This window comes from Cuculus canorus, chromosome 19, assembly GCF_017976375.1.
Source record: "Cuculus canorus isolate bCucCan1 chromosome 19, bCucCan1.pri, whole genome shotgun sequence".
NCBI classification, from domain to species: Eukaryota; Metazoa; Chordata; class Aves; order Cuculiformes; family Cuculidae; genus Cuculus; species Cuculus canorus.
The window spans coordinates 9,807,804-9,822,418 of NC_071419.1; the positions used below are offsets into that span (position 1 = coordinate 9,807,804).

The 14,615-nt window shown below is 60.1% G+C and overlaps 1 protein-coding gene across 1 annotated transcript in view; it reads left to right on the top strand.

Annotated features, from left to right (window-relative positions):
- The first annotated feature begins 586 nt into the window (after window positions 1–586).
- NIBAN2 (niban apoptosis regulator 2) overlaps window positions 587–14,615 on the top strand; it is a 33,692-nt gene continuing 19,663 nt past the window's right edge. The window contains exon 1 of the mRNA XM_054083960.1: window positions 587–740. Within this exon, the coding sequence (XP_053939935.1) occupies window positions 686–740 (55 nt within the window). The 5' untranslated portion in view covers window positions 587–685. The remainder of the gene's footprint in view (window positions 741–14,615) is intronic.

Sequence of the window (14,615 nt, forward strand, 5' to 3'; positions counted from 1 at the left end):
CCAGGGTTCCCAGTGCCAGGGTTCCAGTGCCAGAGTTCCAGTGCTAGGGTTCCCAGTGCCAGGGTTCCAGTGCCAGGGTTCCCAGTGCCAGGGTTCCAGTGTCAGGGTTCCCAGTGCCAGGGTTCCAGTGCCAGGGTTCCAGTGCCAGGGTTCCCAGTGCCAGGGTTCCAGTGCCAGGGTTCCAGTGCCAGGGTTCCCAGTGCCAGGGTTCCAGTGCTGGGGTTCCCAGTGTCAGGGTTCCAGTGCCAGGGTTCCCAGTGCCAGGGTTCCAGTGCCAGGGTTCCAGTGTCAGGGTTCCCAGTGCTGCGGATCCCAGTGCCAGGGATCCCAGTTTCAGGGTTCCCAGCACCCTCTGGCGTCCCAGTGCCGGGGGAGGGGGTGGGGGTGTCCCAGTGCCGGGAGATGCAGTGATGCTGTCCTGGGATAACACTGGACATGGGATCCGCTTCCCTGGACCCCGGGAGTGGGGGACCCTCAGCACAACCATCCCCCCGCGAGTAAATTAGTGCTGCTAATTACAAGGAGGAGGGCGGGGGTGGTTGGGGGAGTGGCCGGGGAGGCCGGCGGGGCTGGGGCTGCCGTGGGGCGCCGCGCTGCCTGACCGCCCCGGGCGCTGCCTTCCTCCTCCTTTTCCTCCACCTCCTCCTCCTCCTGCCGCCGCCGCCCCGGCCCGGCTCCGCTCGCCATGGGAGATGTGGTCTCCACGCACCTGGACGAGGGGCGCCGCCAGCACATCGCGGGTGAGCTCGGGGAGGGTGCCCCCTTCTCCCCTTTCCCGTTCTCTCGTCCCCTTCTCAGCCTTATCCCCTCGTCCCCTTCTCATCTCCATCCCCTCGTCCCTTATCCCCTTCTCATCCCATCTCCTCGTCCCCTTCTCAGCCTCTCCTCATCCCCATCCCCTCCCTATCCCACTCTCAACCCCATCCTCTCCCTATCCCCTCAACCCCATCCCCTCGTCCCCTTCTCATCTCCATCCCCTCATCCCCTCATCCTTTCCCCTTGCCCTCATCCCTGTCTCCATGCCCTCACCCCCTCTCATCCCCCCCTCATCCCTTCCCCATGCCCACATCCCTTCCCCTTGCCCTCATCCCCATTCCTTCCCCCCCTCCCCATCCCTCTCTTCAGCCCGGGTGGGGTCCCCCCCACTCCCTAAGATCCCGGGGTCCCCCCCTCCGCCTGCACTTCCCCTCTCTCCGGGACTTCAAACTCCTTTTATTGACTTATTCCCACCACTTTGCAGTTTCCCTGTGGTTTTGCCTGTCCCCTTGACTGGGCACTGCCCGGGGCTGGGGTTTGGGGTGGGGGGGGGGGTACCCAAGATGCCTGTCTGCCTCCCAAATGAAAGGCTGGGTTGTGCCGGGGGTGTTTGTGTTGGCTCCAGTGACCGGGAAGCAGCGTGTTCATGCTCTGAGCTTCCCCGGGCTGTGGAAAGGGAAAGTGGGGGGAGCTGGGCTCCAGAGAGATGCTGGCAAGCTGGGTCCTGTGCCGGGAAACCACTGTCAACATCGGGTTTGCTGGGGCTGAGCCTGCAGATGAACTTTCTCCCCCTTAGCAGTGCTGGAGAATCCCTAAGGAAGACCCCACCAAGAGCTGTGGGGTGAGGAAAGGGCTTGGCTGCACCCCTGGGGTTACCCTGCTATGCCTCAGTATGTCCAGGACACAGCAGTCCCCCCGCCACCGCTGTGGGATGGGGGACAATGTGGTTATTGAGAGCCCAACCATCCTGGGGCGACTGCCCGGCAGCGCCTCTGCCCCCGGCACAGGATGTCTGGTCGGTGCCGCCCGGAATCGCTGGACGTGGGATTATTCCTTCTGTACAGGCACCGTTTTGTGCAAAGCAATGGCCGGGAGGGTGACAGCGAGGAGGCAGGGCTGCAAATTGGTGCCTGCAGTGACTTGCTTGACCCCCATAAGTGGGGTCACCCCTCTGTCGGGGTGCTGTGCGCCCCTGAGCCGCCTTTGCGTCACTTGTGATGCCGGCACTTCGCTCCCTCAGGCTCCAAGAAGGCAGGACCTGACCTCCAAGCCCTTTCGTGCTCTGGCTTGGGTTTCAACTCCCCAGGCTGAAAAAGTCTCCTCTCCGCCAGCATAAGCAACCCCCCCGCAGAGCCGCACCTAGTGCGATGGCACGGAGGAACGTGGCTTTGTGCTGGACCTTGTGCGCCTTGCGGAGAACTCCGGGGCTCAGGGAGCACCGGGGTTTGGGAGGTGGTTCTGTGCTGTATTTCCTCCATCTCCACCATGGGAGCAGCTCTAAAGCCCTTTTTCCCCAAGGGCTTTGGGAGAAAAAGTTTCAGGGGCTTTGGGGAAAAGTTTCTGTGGGTCATGGGTGATGAAGCAGCGTGGTTCAGCTGCTGCGGTACCGGCACATGGACTCGATGCCTCACGGCATACGGTGAAGCCCATGCGATGCCTGCCAGGCCCCACCGTCCCGGGCCGGTTGGCAGGAATGCTTACGTGGTATGTGGCTCAGCAAAACGCCAGCAGGTTTGTGAGCTTTGAAGGAGAGCTTGTAACGCACTGTGGGGTTTTCATGTTGCGTACTTCAAGCTCACCGTGGGCGATCCATGAGGCTGCACCGTCTCGGGCTGCTCACCGTGGCATGTGCAGGTCCAAAGCATGAATATCCCTTTAACTCATTGCTTCTTTGTACGTAGATAGCTCCCTATCCAAGCCCTGTGATCCTAATCCTGAAGAATAACAAGGAACAGCCTGGCTGGATTTCTTATGCAGGAATCTGTCTGTGGCTGGGCCAGAAATTAGGTGTTTGCGAGGCCAGGCTGGATGGTTTTTCACCCTGGCAGGGATCGAGCAGTTACGCTGTGGGGGTTCAAGCCCGTGCTCAGCGGGGCCGGGGGCTGCGGATGAGTTTTCATGGGGAAAACAGGTTTCCTGTGAAACAGGAATGTGGAGATGAGGTTGGTACATGTCCTGTGCCATGCTGCAATGCTGAAGGTTCGGGGTGAGAAGGGAGAACCTACACCCATACTGGGACACCTCTCTGGGAGATACTGGAACCACTGGGTTCACCGAGTACCTCTCCGCTTTCCGCCCAGGCTCCTCGCTGGGTGAAAAGCCCCAGAGCTGGGAGGGGCTGTAACCCAACAGGCAAGGCACGACTTGCTGTCAGGCATGCAAAGCAACACGGTGGGGAAAACGCTGGGTTTTCCTGCCTAGCTCGGCTTGTTCTCCTGTCGGCATCCAGGGAGGGATCCGTTCCCTCTCCAAACAACTTTTTCCACTTGTCTGCCCAACTTCAGGGAGTGTGGAGGAGCTGCCTGGGCTGATGTGACCCCTAATTGCAGCAGGGATGGGAGGTCTCAGGGCTTGGCGATGCTCCCCGTGGCTGCAGCCCCCTTTACACCAGCAGAACTGCGCCAGCTGGGCACGCAGCAAGCCCTGAGGCTGTGGGGAGATGGTGAGAGCCCGGGCCAGATCCTTCCTCCTTGCTGGGAGTGGAGCTCTGAGCACTGCAGGTGGATTAAAGGCAGGAGGGAAGGTGAAAAGCCTTCTCATACCATGCACGGTGTGGTCCCCGCTGGCGTCAGGATGTCTGCCGTCAAAGCCGTGCTGTGAAGGTCCTATGCCCTGTCCCAGCCCACGCAGTGGTGGCTGTGGTGAGGTTGATGCCAATGTCTTCCAGAGGTCACGAGCTACGCGTGTGTGACTTGTGTGTTGGTGGCTCAGGACTAGGGTCTTTCTGGTGAGGCTGGACTGCTCTCCTGCTGCCGGGGCAGGCATGCAGGCAGCATCCTTGCCAGCACTGAAGATGCTTCACTGTGCTGGGGTCAACAGGGCACCCAATGGGGTGTCATTTACACCAGGGTGGCTTTCGGGCAGTGCTGCCTGCATCTCCTGCCTCCCTTTCTCCAGGGTTTCTACAACAACCTGTGAGCCTGGACAGCTGTGATGATGAGGCAGTCGATAAGTGCTTCCTCCTGCCACCCTGTATTGAACATGATCCTGGTTTGAGTCACCCAGCTTGTTTATCAACACCCTTCAGCTTCTCTCCTCCTCCTCTTCCTCCCAAATGTAGGTTAGGAGTTGCTTCCAAACTGCTCCGTGGGCTGGAGCTGGACCTGGCTCCCCGTTCTTGTCCAGGGGTGCCCAGCATGGGCACTATTGCCTGGGGACACGAGGGTGGCCGGCAAGGACTCTGGGAAAGCCAAGAAGTCACTGGGTGCCTTGAGTTTTTGCGATGTCCTCTCCTGTCCAGGACAGTTGGTGCCCTCAGCAAAGGGCTGGATGAAGCCCTTCCGTTGTGCTGGAATAGCTCCTTCCCTAGAGCGTCCCAGCCCCATGGAGCCCTTCTCCAGGGGGTGAGGAGGAGCGTGACTGGCAGGAGCTGGGTGGCTCTGCCCCATGGGGCTGGTGGTCCCGGGCACCCAGGGGGTGGGAGAGCCCAGGGGTGCTTTTGCAGGTGCCTCTGCTGCCAGGGGCATGGGGAAGTGGGCGGCAGCACAGGGAGAGTCCCCATCAGTTCACACCTTGTTCTGGCATCTCCAGCCTGTTAATTGCTGAATAAACCAGCTATTAATTTGGGATGGGACTTCCTACAGACATCAGCCTACACAATGGTGGCAGAGGTGGTGCTGAGCCTTACCCCTGCTGCTGGACCCACAGCCTTTCCAGTCCAGCGAGCATTGTTGGGCATTGGTGGCTGCGCGTCCCTGGTGCCACCAAGGAGCTTCCTCCTGCTGGGAAGCTGGGAGCTGATGGGACAGGCTGTGGGGTCCGGTCTGGAGGTGCCTGGCAAGCGCCGAAAGTCTCCTGGTGGTGATGTGCCATGGTGAGGGGAGGTTGCCAGCAGTGGGAAGAGGTTTGCCGTGGCTTCCTTGAGCATGACACTCATTTCCTAGCCTTGGCCGCAGATCAGCTCCATCCAGCATGGGAGGAGGTGGCTGCTGGCGATGGGTACTGGGGTTGGTCTTGAAGGCTGAAACCTTCACCCTGCCCCGCGGGGGGAGCGATGCAGGGAGGCTCCGAGGGATCAGCACTGCAATGTGGAGCGGTTTCTCGTAACAAAGTGTGTGTCTTCTTTCAATGTGAAATAAATAACTCCCCTGGCATGTCAGGGCTCCCTGCCAGCGGGGAAGGGCTGGTTCTGGCAAGCTGGGGCTTACCTGCAGCCGTCGTGTTGGAGCACGGGGCTCGCTTGGAGCCAGCATGTCGAGGCAGGGGACATCGCCGTCTGCGAAGGTCTGTTGTGCTGGTGGCCTTCACATGTGGATCAGAAGTGGGAGACCTGTGCTTAGTGCTAGGGCAGATACTGCCTTCTCTCCTGGAGGGGCTTTCCCTGCCTTCCCCAGCAAGGGCTTATCCTTGCCTCAAGCAAGCTGGGGCATGCATGGAGGGCATCCCTGCTCTGCCTGGGAGCAGGAGGACCGGAGACAGGAGGACCAGAGTTGGCATTGCAGCTGAGAGCTCTCCTTGGGCGCTTGGGTCAGCCGAGGGAGAGAAAAGCGCCTTGTAGATCAGGACTGCCCCGCCACTGCAGTATCAGACACTCCTAAACCCATTGCAGGGACCCAGCAAGGGAAGCACAGCCAAGAGCTGGGATTTCCCAAGCTTTCGCCTCCCACCTGCCCCCAAATTGCTGCAGAAGCTGGCTTTGAGCCCAGGGAGGCTCAGCGCCTCTTGGCACACCCCCATCAGCTCCATCCCACCCTCCCAGGGACCGAAAGGCTCCCATCCCTCTGCCCCAGCCCCACGGCAGGTTGCAACAAGCTGATGGTTCTCACCCATGGCTCTGCCACAGCCGCGATGCTGCCGGTCCAGCCCCACACTGGAACAGCAAAGGTGCCATGTGGGCATGGGGACAGTCACCGAAACAGCCACAGAAGGAGCCCAGGGTCAGGTGTGTAGACAGCCCTGGTCCATGGGGGTGCATGATGTGTTCCATGGAGAGACCCTGTAGCCAAACTCACAGGCAGGATCTTTGAACCAACCCATGGGGAAGGAGCAGCATTGGACCCACCCGTCCCGTTTCCGTCCATCTTACGGCATTCTGCAACCAGGCTTTATTTCACAACCCAGCTGAGAGCTGCCCTGCCCTTGTTCCCAGTAAGCAGGGAGGTGGGGGGAAAGCTGGAAAGCTGTCTGCTCGCAGGACAGGGCTCTTGCCTTCCACACCACCATGACCCTGGGCTGTGTGTCTCGGAGCTTTTTGGCAGGCGGAAGGGCTGGAGGGATCCAGAGATGCTCATTCATGGGATCTTTCTGGGGTGAGGTTTGAAGGCAGGCGAACACCAGCTCTCCGGCACCCAGGTCTGGTCCCACTGCCCAGTTTGCAGAAGGTGTCACCACGCCCTTGGGTTGGAGACCCTGGAATGGGGCCGGTGTCCGGCTATGAGATCCCCAAGCAGCAGCTCTGCGCAGTCCCCAGCCCCTGCGTGGCCCCTGAGCCTTGCTCCGTGCCTGGATGTTCCCGTACCAGCTCTAAGGAGAACCCGGTGCCTGGGGCCAGGAGTGGAGGAAGGGGCACAGAGAGCTGCTCACAGCGAGCAGATTTCCTCCCAGCCTGCCTGGTCTGGAAGGGGAGGAAGAAGCAAAACTCCACCTTTTCCCCTTTTTCAAAGGGAAAGGGCAGTGGCGTTCGGCGCAGGTCCTGGCTCTGGCTGGTGGAGGACGGTGCCCTTCTCCATGCTCTGCTGCGCTTCTCTGGCAGGGTTCTATCCTTGCCTGCAGCCGGGCTCCCAGCCCCATGTGGGGAAGCTCAGACCCCTCTGCTATGGAGTCCCCAGGATAAGATGTCCCCATGCAGCAGGGATGGATGGGATGCTTTGCCCAAGAGTTGGCAGAGGACCTGGGGCAGGTCCTCCCTCCTGTCCTGTACATTGGTGACTCCAGGGGACAGGATGCTTCCTCGCTTCCTCTGCCAGCTCTGCTCAGTTCTAGGTGTGATGCCCTTTGCGGGGCTTCCCCTGCATGGTGTGCCCCAAAGCTGGGGTGTCCTCCATGTCACTGCATAGGGCAGGAGAGCAGGGCTGCCAGCTCCCAGGCACCCAACGCAGTGGTGGCTTAGCCAAGGGGAGCATCCTGAACGCCTTCCTCTGATTCCAGGGCATGCAGGGCATCACCTGAGACTAGGACAGAGCCTTGTCTTGGTTGCTGACACGGGGCACATCCCTGCCTTGGGAACATCCCTGCCTTGCTTTGCTTTGCTGGCTGCTGCCCACCTTCCTGCGGCACCAGTGATGCTCTGTGCTCCCAGATGCTGGCTGCCAGCCCCACAGGGCAGGTGCCCACCAGCCCAGAGTGTCCACAGTTCACCATGGTGTTTCTGGAGCATCCTCAGCCATGGGAGACACTGAGCCCCTGGCCACCCTTGGCTGGCGTCACCCTCCGTGGAGAGGAGGGAGCAGGCATGGGGGATGTGGTGTGGGATGGACGCTGCCTCGGTGTCGTGGAGGAACCGGGCATGGGAACCTTCCTGGCAGCAGAGGCTGTGGCAGAGCCCAGAACAGGTTCAGGGCTGTTTTGTTCAAATACCTCTTGGGTTGCTTTGGGTTTTTTTTTTTGATGTACATAAAGGTCTTTGTTTGGTGTCATCCCGTGATGCTGGATTGGGTTTCTTGCTGGCACTGGCCACCTTGGTGAAGGGAAAGCGTGCCAGATTCAGCTCCTTTCACTGGCACTGGGCATGGTGGGGGCATGAGAGGGCTGGCTGCTTGTCCTCTGCTGAGCATAGAAGCATTTGCTGGGACATCGCGGAGCAAGGACCACCCACCCGGACTGTCCCTGACGCCCAGGGCTTGAGAGACCTGCAGACGCCCAAGTTTGATCTGACTCCTTTGCCTTGGGGACCTGCAGCTCCCAGGTGGCATGGGGCTCTGCATGGGTGCCCAAAGGGCTCTGCTGCCGGTGCAGTACCCCACGGCAGCACTGCCTGTGACCTGGTGTTGACTCAGCCATGGAGGGATTGCGCCACGCCGGAGTGGATGCAATGCTGCTGGACTGGTGCTGGTGGATGAGCAGGGCCTTATCTGGGGAGGGGTGATGCTTGGTCCCACCCTACTGTGGGGCAGCACCCGCCATGGGGTGAGCACCAAAAGGTTGACAGCTCTTTTCCAGCTTGGCCAGGTACTGATGGGACTCTGGGGGACAAAGGACATGTGGGGTGATGTGACTGCAGCCGGAAAGAGAGGATCCAGGTTTGGGGATGGTACCCAGTTTGAACCAAGTTGCTCCATGGGGATGTTTCATCTCCTCACAGCCACCTCCCTGCCAGTTGGATGAATCCTAACTATCCTACGCTGTCACCTCTCCTGTGGCTCAAACCTGGTCCTTGTGCCCACCAAGCAAGTGACACTTTGGGTTGGGTTGAGTTTAGCCCAGCTGTATGGGCGCCTGCACCTCGTGGCTTTGGAGCATCATCGCTGCAGGCAAGGCTGCTCCGAGGGGTAGGGATGGGAAAAGAGGGTTTTGCCTTGATCAGGCAGGTTTGGGTGAGCAGGCGGGGATCTCCTCCTGCCCTCATCCCTCAGAGGCTGTTTGGGCAGGGAGGTTCAGGACAGACATCTCGTGTTGGGCTCAGTCCAGCCCCAACCAGCTTCTCCGGAGACGTTCAAAGGCCTGAACACTGTTTGTTGTTCACATGCACATTCCTTGCACGCAGCTCCACACCAGCTTTTTTCCCAGGGAGCAGCAGGAGACCGGCATCCACGCTGCGGGAAAACACCCGCCAGCACGTAGCTGGCTGCTAATCCCTCACCCGCTGGGCAGGATGTGACCCCGAGCCGCAGGAGCAGGGCTGATGTAGGAGCTGAGTCTGGCATTGTGGTTGGGATTGGGGACCAGGAGCAGCAGGTGAAGGGTGTCCGAAGCACAGTTGAGAGCACTGTCAGTGTTTTTCGGCTGTTCTGAGGTTGAGGAGCTGCTGTTGAATGTTCTGCTTGGTTTTGGGCCGCCGTGGATTTGGCGGGCTGCTTTAGATCCTCCTGCGGCCGCACCGGGCACGGCTTTGCTTCAGCAGGTTTGTTTGCTCTGGGCTGGGAGGGGAGCAGCGTTGTGCAACTGCTGCTGCTGGGTGCGGTGCTGGGAGACGCGCTGGGTGCTGCCACGGCAGGATAAGACCCCCCAGGAGCATCCCTCAGGACACCCCTGGGGACATTGGGTGCCGCCAGCCGTCAGGATGAGGGATGTCGCAGGGTGCTGGTGAAAGGGTGCACCTTGCAGGCGGTGGAGCAGAGCACTCTGTCCCCACTGGGTGCCCCAGCCCTGAGCTGGCACCACGGGCGCTTCTGACTCATCCAGAGGCAAAGCCCTGCTTGGCAAAGGCAGGGCGAGAGAGGACAAACTGGTTCAGGCCTGGGCCCATCTGGTTTCTCTTCTGAGGCTCTGCTGCCTCATCCCTTCCTGCTGCTCAGCCCCCGTCCTGCCCATCCTTCTCCGCAAAGGCGTGAGTCAGAGAGCAGCCGGCCGAGGAGCTGCACAAGGCTGCTGCTGAGGGGTGGCAGGATGCGTCCCCTTTTGACCTAGACCGTGCCTCTGAGATGATTTGTAGCAGAGAATATTCCCAATGGCTTTTGGATAGTGCTGGAGCCAGGCAGCGATCCCTGTCCTGCTGAGTCCCCTGGTGCTGAGCTGTGCCCTGGGTGCAGGCAGCCAGAGAGCTGGGGCAGGCGCTGGGAGCAGCCTCCACGCTTGGTTTGTTCCAGATAAGCTCAGTCTCAATCCCAGCAGCACCCTGGAGCAGAAATGCCCTGGACTGGGTTTGGGTGGGTTTGGGTGAAGGGTGCATTTGGGTGCAGGGAGGTAGCAGGAGAGGGTGTCCCTGCTCTTTGCTTTCCACCCTTCCAACATGTTTTTCTCCTGTTTCAGCCTTTCATAGTTGATAGGAGAGGGGAAAATAGGAAGCACTGCTGGGGCAGCCGCTGGATTTTGCTGTTATCAGGAACAAACTTCCCTTCAACCCCTTTTCTGGTGCTGAGGGTGAGGAACTAGTGTCCCACTGCCCCCAGCCCCAGCATCACCCTGGGAGCCCACGCTGGGGGGGTGCTCAGCAGCTCTGAGTCAGGCCCATAAGAAGGAGCTTGTGTTTCTGGGTGGAAATGAACTCATTCAAATTCCCGAAACCCTAAACTGCCAGCTGGGGTTTAACCCTTCAGATGCACCCGTTGGTGCTGCGGGATGCAGGGAGGTGGAGTGGCTCTGGGTTCTTCTTGGTGCTCTGTTGGCAGTGGCACGTCTTGCACCGTCCCTTCTGCTGGTTGTTGCTGTGCTGGTGATGCTCAGTGTGCCCAGAGCCATCGTGTGCTGTCCCCCTACCTTTCCTAAAGTGTCGCAGGGATGAGCCTGTGCTGAGCCAGGCTCAGCACCGCAGCAGGGTGAGCTGGTGGGCAGGGTGGTACAGCAGCAGGGACAGCCTGTATCCATGAGCCATTCCCAGCTCAGCGGCTGCAGGTGGTGCTCAGGGCTCATAGGGTGCTGCTGGTTTGAGGTGTGGCTCAGGACCCCATCCCCGGTGTGCTGGGCACCCTAGTGTTCTGTGTACCCCATCCATGTGTGCGTCCTGTTCCTGCCATGCTGGCCACCCCATCCCTGGTGTGCTCTGCACCCTCATCGCGGGATGCCCAGACACGATGTCTACATAATTCCAGGATTTGAGGCACACGAGGGCAGCTGAGGAGCAGTGGGCAAATCCCCTGAGCACATTTAGACCAGGCAGCTGTGCAGGATTGCTGGAGCAGCCTTGCTGTGAGGGATGACCCGAGCATCTTTCACTCAGCTGGTGGCATCAACCTCTCTGTGGTGGCCCTGTCCTTGATTTCCCTTGCTGGAAGAGCCACCCTCACTGTCCTCCCAGGCTGCCAGGAAGAACCAGAGCAGCCTGAGAACGGGATGTGATGGGCAGGGCACGGGCAGGGGGTCGGCGTGGGAAAGTTGGTGCTTGAGTGACTTTTGGGCTCCCCGATGAAACTCCTGAGTTTCCCGGGCATGCTGGGGACAGCTGGGAATGCCATGGGGCTGTGTCCCACTGCCTTGCACACGCCTCACTGCACACAACCAGGAGCCCGTGGCCGGGCTAGGAGGACCCCTTTTGGTTTCACTGTCTTCATCTGGGTGGAAATGGGCTTCTGTCCATTCTGGCCTCCCTGAGGTGTGAGCTGGCTGGGCTGGTGGCAGCGTGTGGATGTCCCTGTCAGTGTCACAGGTTCTGGGCTGCTGGGAGCTTGCACTCCCCCAGCAACCTGTCCCTGCTTGCTAATCATTTACCAGCTAAATTAGTGATTAACTCCTTCTCTGGAAGCCTTGGAAAGCCTGGCGAGGCCAGAACGCACTGCTCATGGGTCCTCTCCCAGCAGGGTGTCCTATGGGCCATTGTCACCACAGCACGGGCAGTCACCACTGTGGCACAGAGGGACCTTCACTGGGGTAGGGACACTCAGCAAAGGGCCATGAGGGCATGTCTGCTTCTCTGTTGCTTTGCAAACACATCCCTGTGCCATCCCCCTCTTGCTGAGCCAGCAGCGAGGGGACGCGGGATGGGGGAGTTGGGGCTTTCCTGCCGCCCCGCTGAGTCAGGCTGTCCCGCGGGGGACGGGGGAAATGCGCCAGGCGAGGTTTCATCAGGAGTGCGGGGGCCACAGCTCAGCCGGCCCAGGGGCTCGGCTTCAATGGGCTTTTTTGTCCTAGTTTTTTCTTATTTTCTTTCTGGACCAAGGGGAAAATTCCCTGCCTCCAGTGAGGCATCCCTGTGGCATCCCACAAGGGCTTGGGCACCCTGCTCCTACTCCCACTCGTCTCGGCTACGTAAACCCAAGGGGGTAAACCTCCTGGGGGTCTCCTGGGGACGGTTGGGATTTCAAAGGCACCCTCGCCCTCCTTGAATGCATTGCAGCAGCAGCAGAGGGATGACACAGGCTCTGGAGGGTGTGCCTAGCGTGAGGAACGTGGGGCTGTGGGCTTGCAAAACGGGATGTGGGCTGAAGGGAGGTTGTGGATGAGTGTTCCTGCTTGGATTTGTCAGACAGTGGCCTCCAACCTCCCTGGGAGGGGTGCATGTGTGTGTGTGTGCACAAGAGTGTGTATGGGCGTGGGAGTGTGTGTGCACCAATGTGGGTGTGCATGGCTGTGTGTGCATGTTTGTGTGGATATTTGTGCATGGATGTGCATGTGGTTCTGTGCACGTTTGTGTGCATGTGTATGCATGGGTGCCTGTGCTGCTTTGACCCTGAGCAGCTCGGCTGCAGAGCACCCCGTGCACATTGTTCTTGCCCCACGGGGTGCATTTGGGAGAGCCCCATCCTTTGGGTGCAGCCAGGATGCAGTCCCCTGGCTGTGCGTGCATGAAGTGATGCCATCCTGCTCAGGGCTTGGGGATCACTCCCTGCCCCTCGGATAACCTGGAGACCACCTAGGCCAGCTCAAGGGTAGCCAGGAAGCATCCTCCAAGGCTGCCAGGACCTTGGCCTGGCTACTGCTAGGACACAGAGTGGTGAAGGCTGTTTTGGGTGCGGAAGAGCAATGCACCCTTCCCTACATTTCCTCCTTAAGCTTTAACACTTTGTTGCCCACCCGAGATTCTGACACATCAGGAAAAGGGAAAGGACATCTCCAACCTCATTTTATAGAGTACCTTTGAGGGAGCATGTGGGGATGCTCATCTGAAGAGCATCTTTGCCCACTATCCCCAGCAGCGCCTACCCAGTGGTGTGCACATCAGCCCAGTGCTGGGGGAGGCTGAGCTGGTCCCCAGCCGCAGGGAGCAGCTTTGGTTGAGCCACATCGCTTTCTCTGCCGGGCTCTGTCCTGCCTGGGACGTGCTGTGCTGCTGCAGCAGCCCTGATCCTGCAGGTGCATGGATGCATGGTCTCTTTCTCCATCCTTGGTGAGCAAGAAGGGCACCAGTGCTGGGCGGGGGCCAAGCAAACTGAGCAGCAAAACCTGCGCAGGCTCTGCCCTCCCTGCTGCCAGATCTGCTGACTCTGCCGGCCCCAGCCGGGGCTATTTAAAGCATCACTCTCATTTTCACATGATTTCGAGGGCAATGAGGAAAACTAGCTCTGGCCACACACTCATGCTGGCAGGGCTGTTTGCAAGCCAGGGGCTGCCAGGGTGGTGTTTCTGGAGCCCTGGCCTCTCCTCCAAAGTGAACACAGCAAATACAGGCAGCTGCAGGGAAGGATAGTCAGGCTGTCCATGCTGTTCTCTAGGTGATAAGGTCTTGGGGCTGACCTGGAGCTTGTGGCTTGGTTTTTCCCCTTGGTTTTGTTCTAAGAGGTGCTGGAGCTGGGGCTGGACATATGGGAGGTCAGGATAAGAGCTGGCTTCTGCCTTGGGATGTGCATGTGTGGGGCTGCTGATGGTGCTGCAGAGGCTCCCAAGGGCAGGACGCAGCCAGTCCAGGCTGCTGGACCAGCTTGGGCAGCTTGCCGTGGCTTTTGGAGTCCTTCAGAGGGCAAACTCCACCTCGTGCCCTGGTTCAAAGGGACTGACACTGGACCAGGGCTTCTCTGGCCGGGCTGTGACCTCTCCGTACACAACGGCTGCACATGTCTTTGCGGCTGCAACCTGCGTCGCTGGTGGCAGCGGCTGCTCTGCGGCTGTTGCCTTCCTGGCCAGACCTTGCTGTTGTGTTGGTGCTGCTTTGGGCTCGGTGATGACTATGGTGCCACGACTGGTTGGAGGAGTGAGCAGGAGCAGGAGCCTCTTCTCTTGGCTGCTTTGCTCAGATAAGCGTCAGGCTCCACGGTCCTCGGGCATCATCCAGGACAAGGGCAAACCTGTGCTGCCTGTTTTGTCCCCTGTGCCAGGGTGTCCCTGCCCGCCGTGGTGGTGCTGGCTGGGAGGGGAGGATGTGCAGGTCCCTGGGGTCCTTGCAGGGAGGGCTGGAGCGTGGCTGCAGAGCTGATGTGGCGTAGATGGACCCTACTCCTTTTTCCCAGCATCTCCCCAGCCCTGTGTCCAGCCTGGCCTCAGCAGTTTACCCAGCAGCTGGGATGCCCAGAGCCCTTTCTCGTCTCTGCCCACGCAAAGCCAGCTGCTGCTGAGCCCCTTTATCTCCTCCTGCAGCCGCCACGTGTGGCTTAGTCATGGGGATGGCTGAGGAGGGAAGGAGGAGAACACGGAGGCCGAGGAACAGATGAGATCTGTGATTAGAGGTGCCGGTGTTGGGGCTCCTGCTAAGCCGTTGGCAACCCTCTGCAACCACAAAGCTGACGGCTTCCCCCTGCCCTTGCCAGGAACCAGAGAGATGTGCTGGAGCCTGCACCAGCCTGGCCCCTCCCGGCTGCCTGGGGACCAGTGCCTCTGCATGGTGCCATTTCCAGTGTGAGGGGCTCAGTGTGACAGGGACCAGGGTGGTGGCACTCGGAGCAGTGGGAAAGCACGGTCTGTAGGTGGCTGGGGACACCACCCTGTGAGGTCTCTGCCTGTGCAGCCACAGCGCAGTGCCGTGCATGTCTGAGCCCGTGCCCAGGATGGGGTGGTGGCTGGGTGGCAGCCAGCTGAGCCCCACACCTCCCTTGCCCCACCGAGGGGCCAGGAGGAGGCAGGGACACAGCTCCCTGGAGATGCCACCTGTCCCCAGACACTCCGGATTTGGGCTGGAGATGCAGCTGAAGCAACTCATAGAGGGATGGCTGAGCCTGGGTGGTCTCTATCATGTAGCG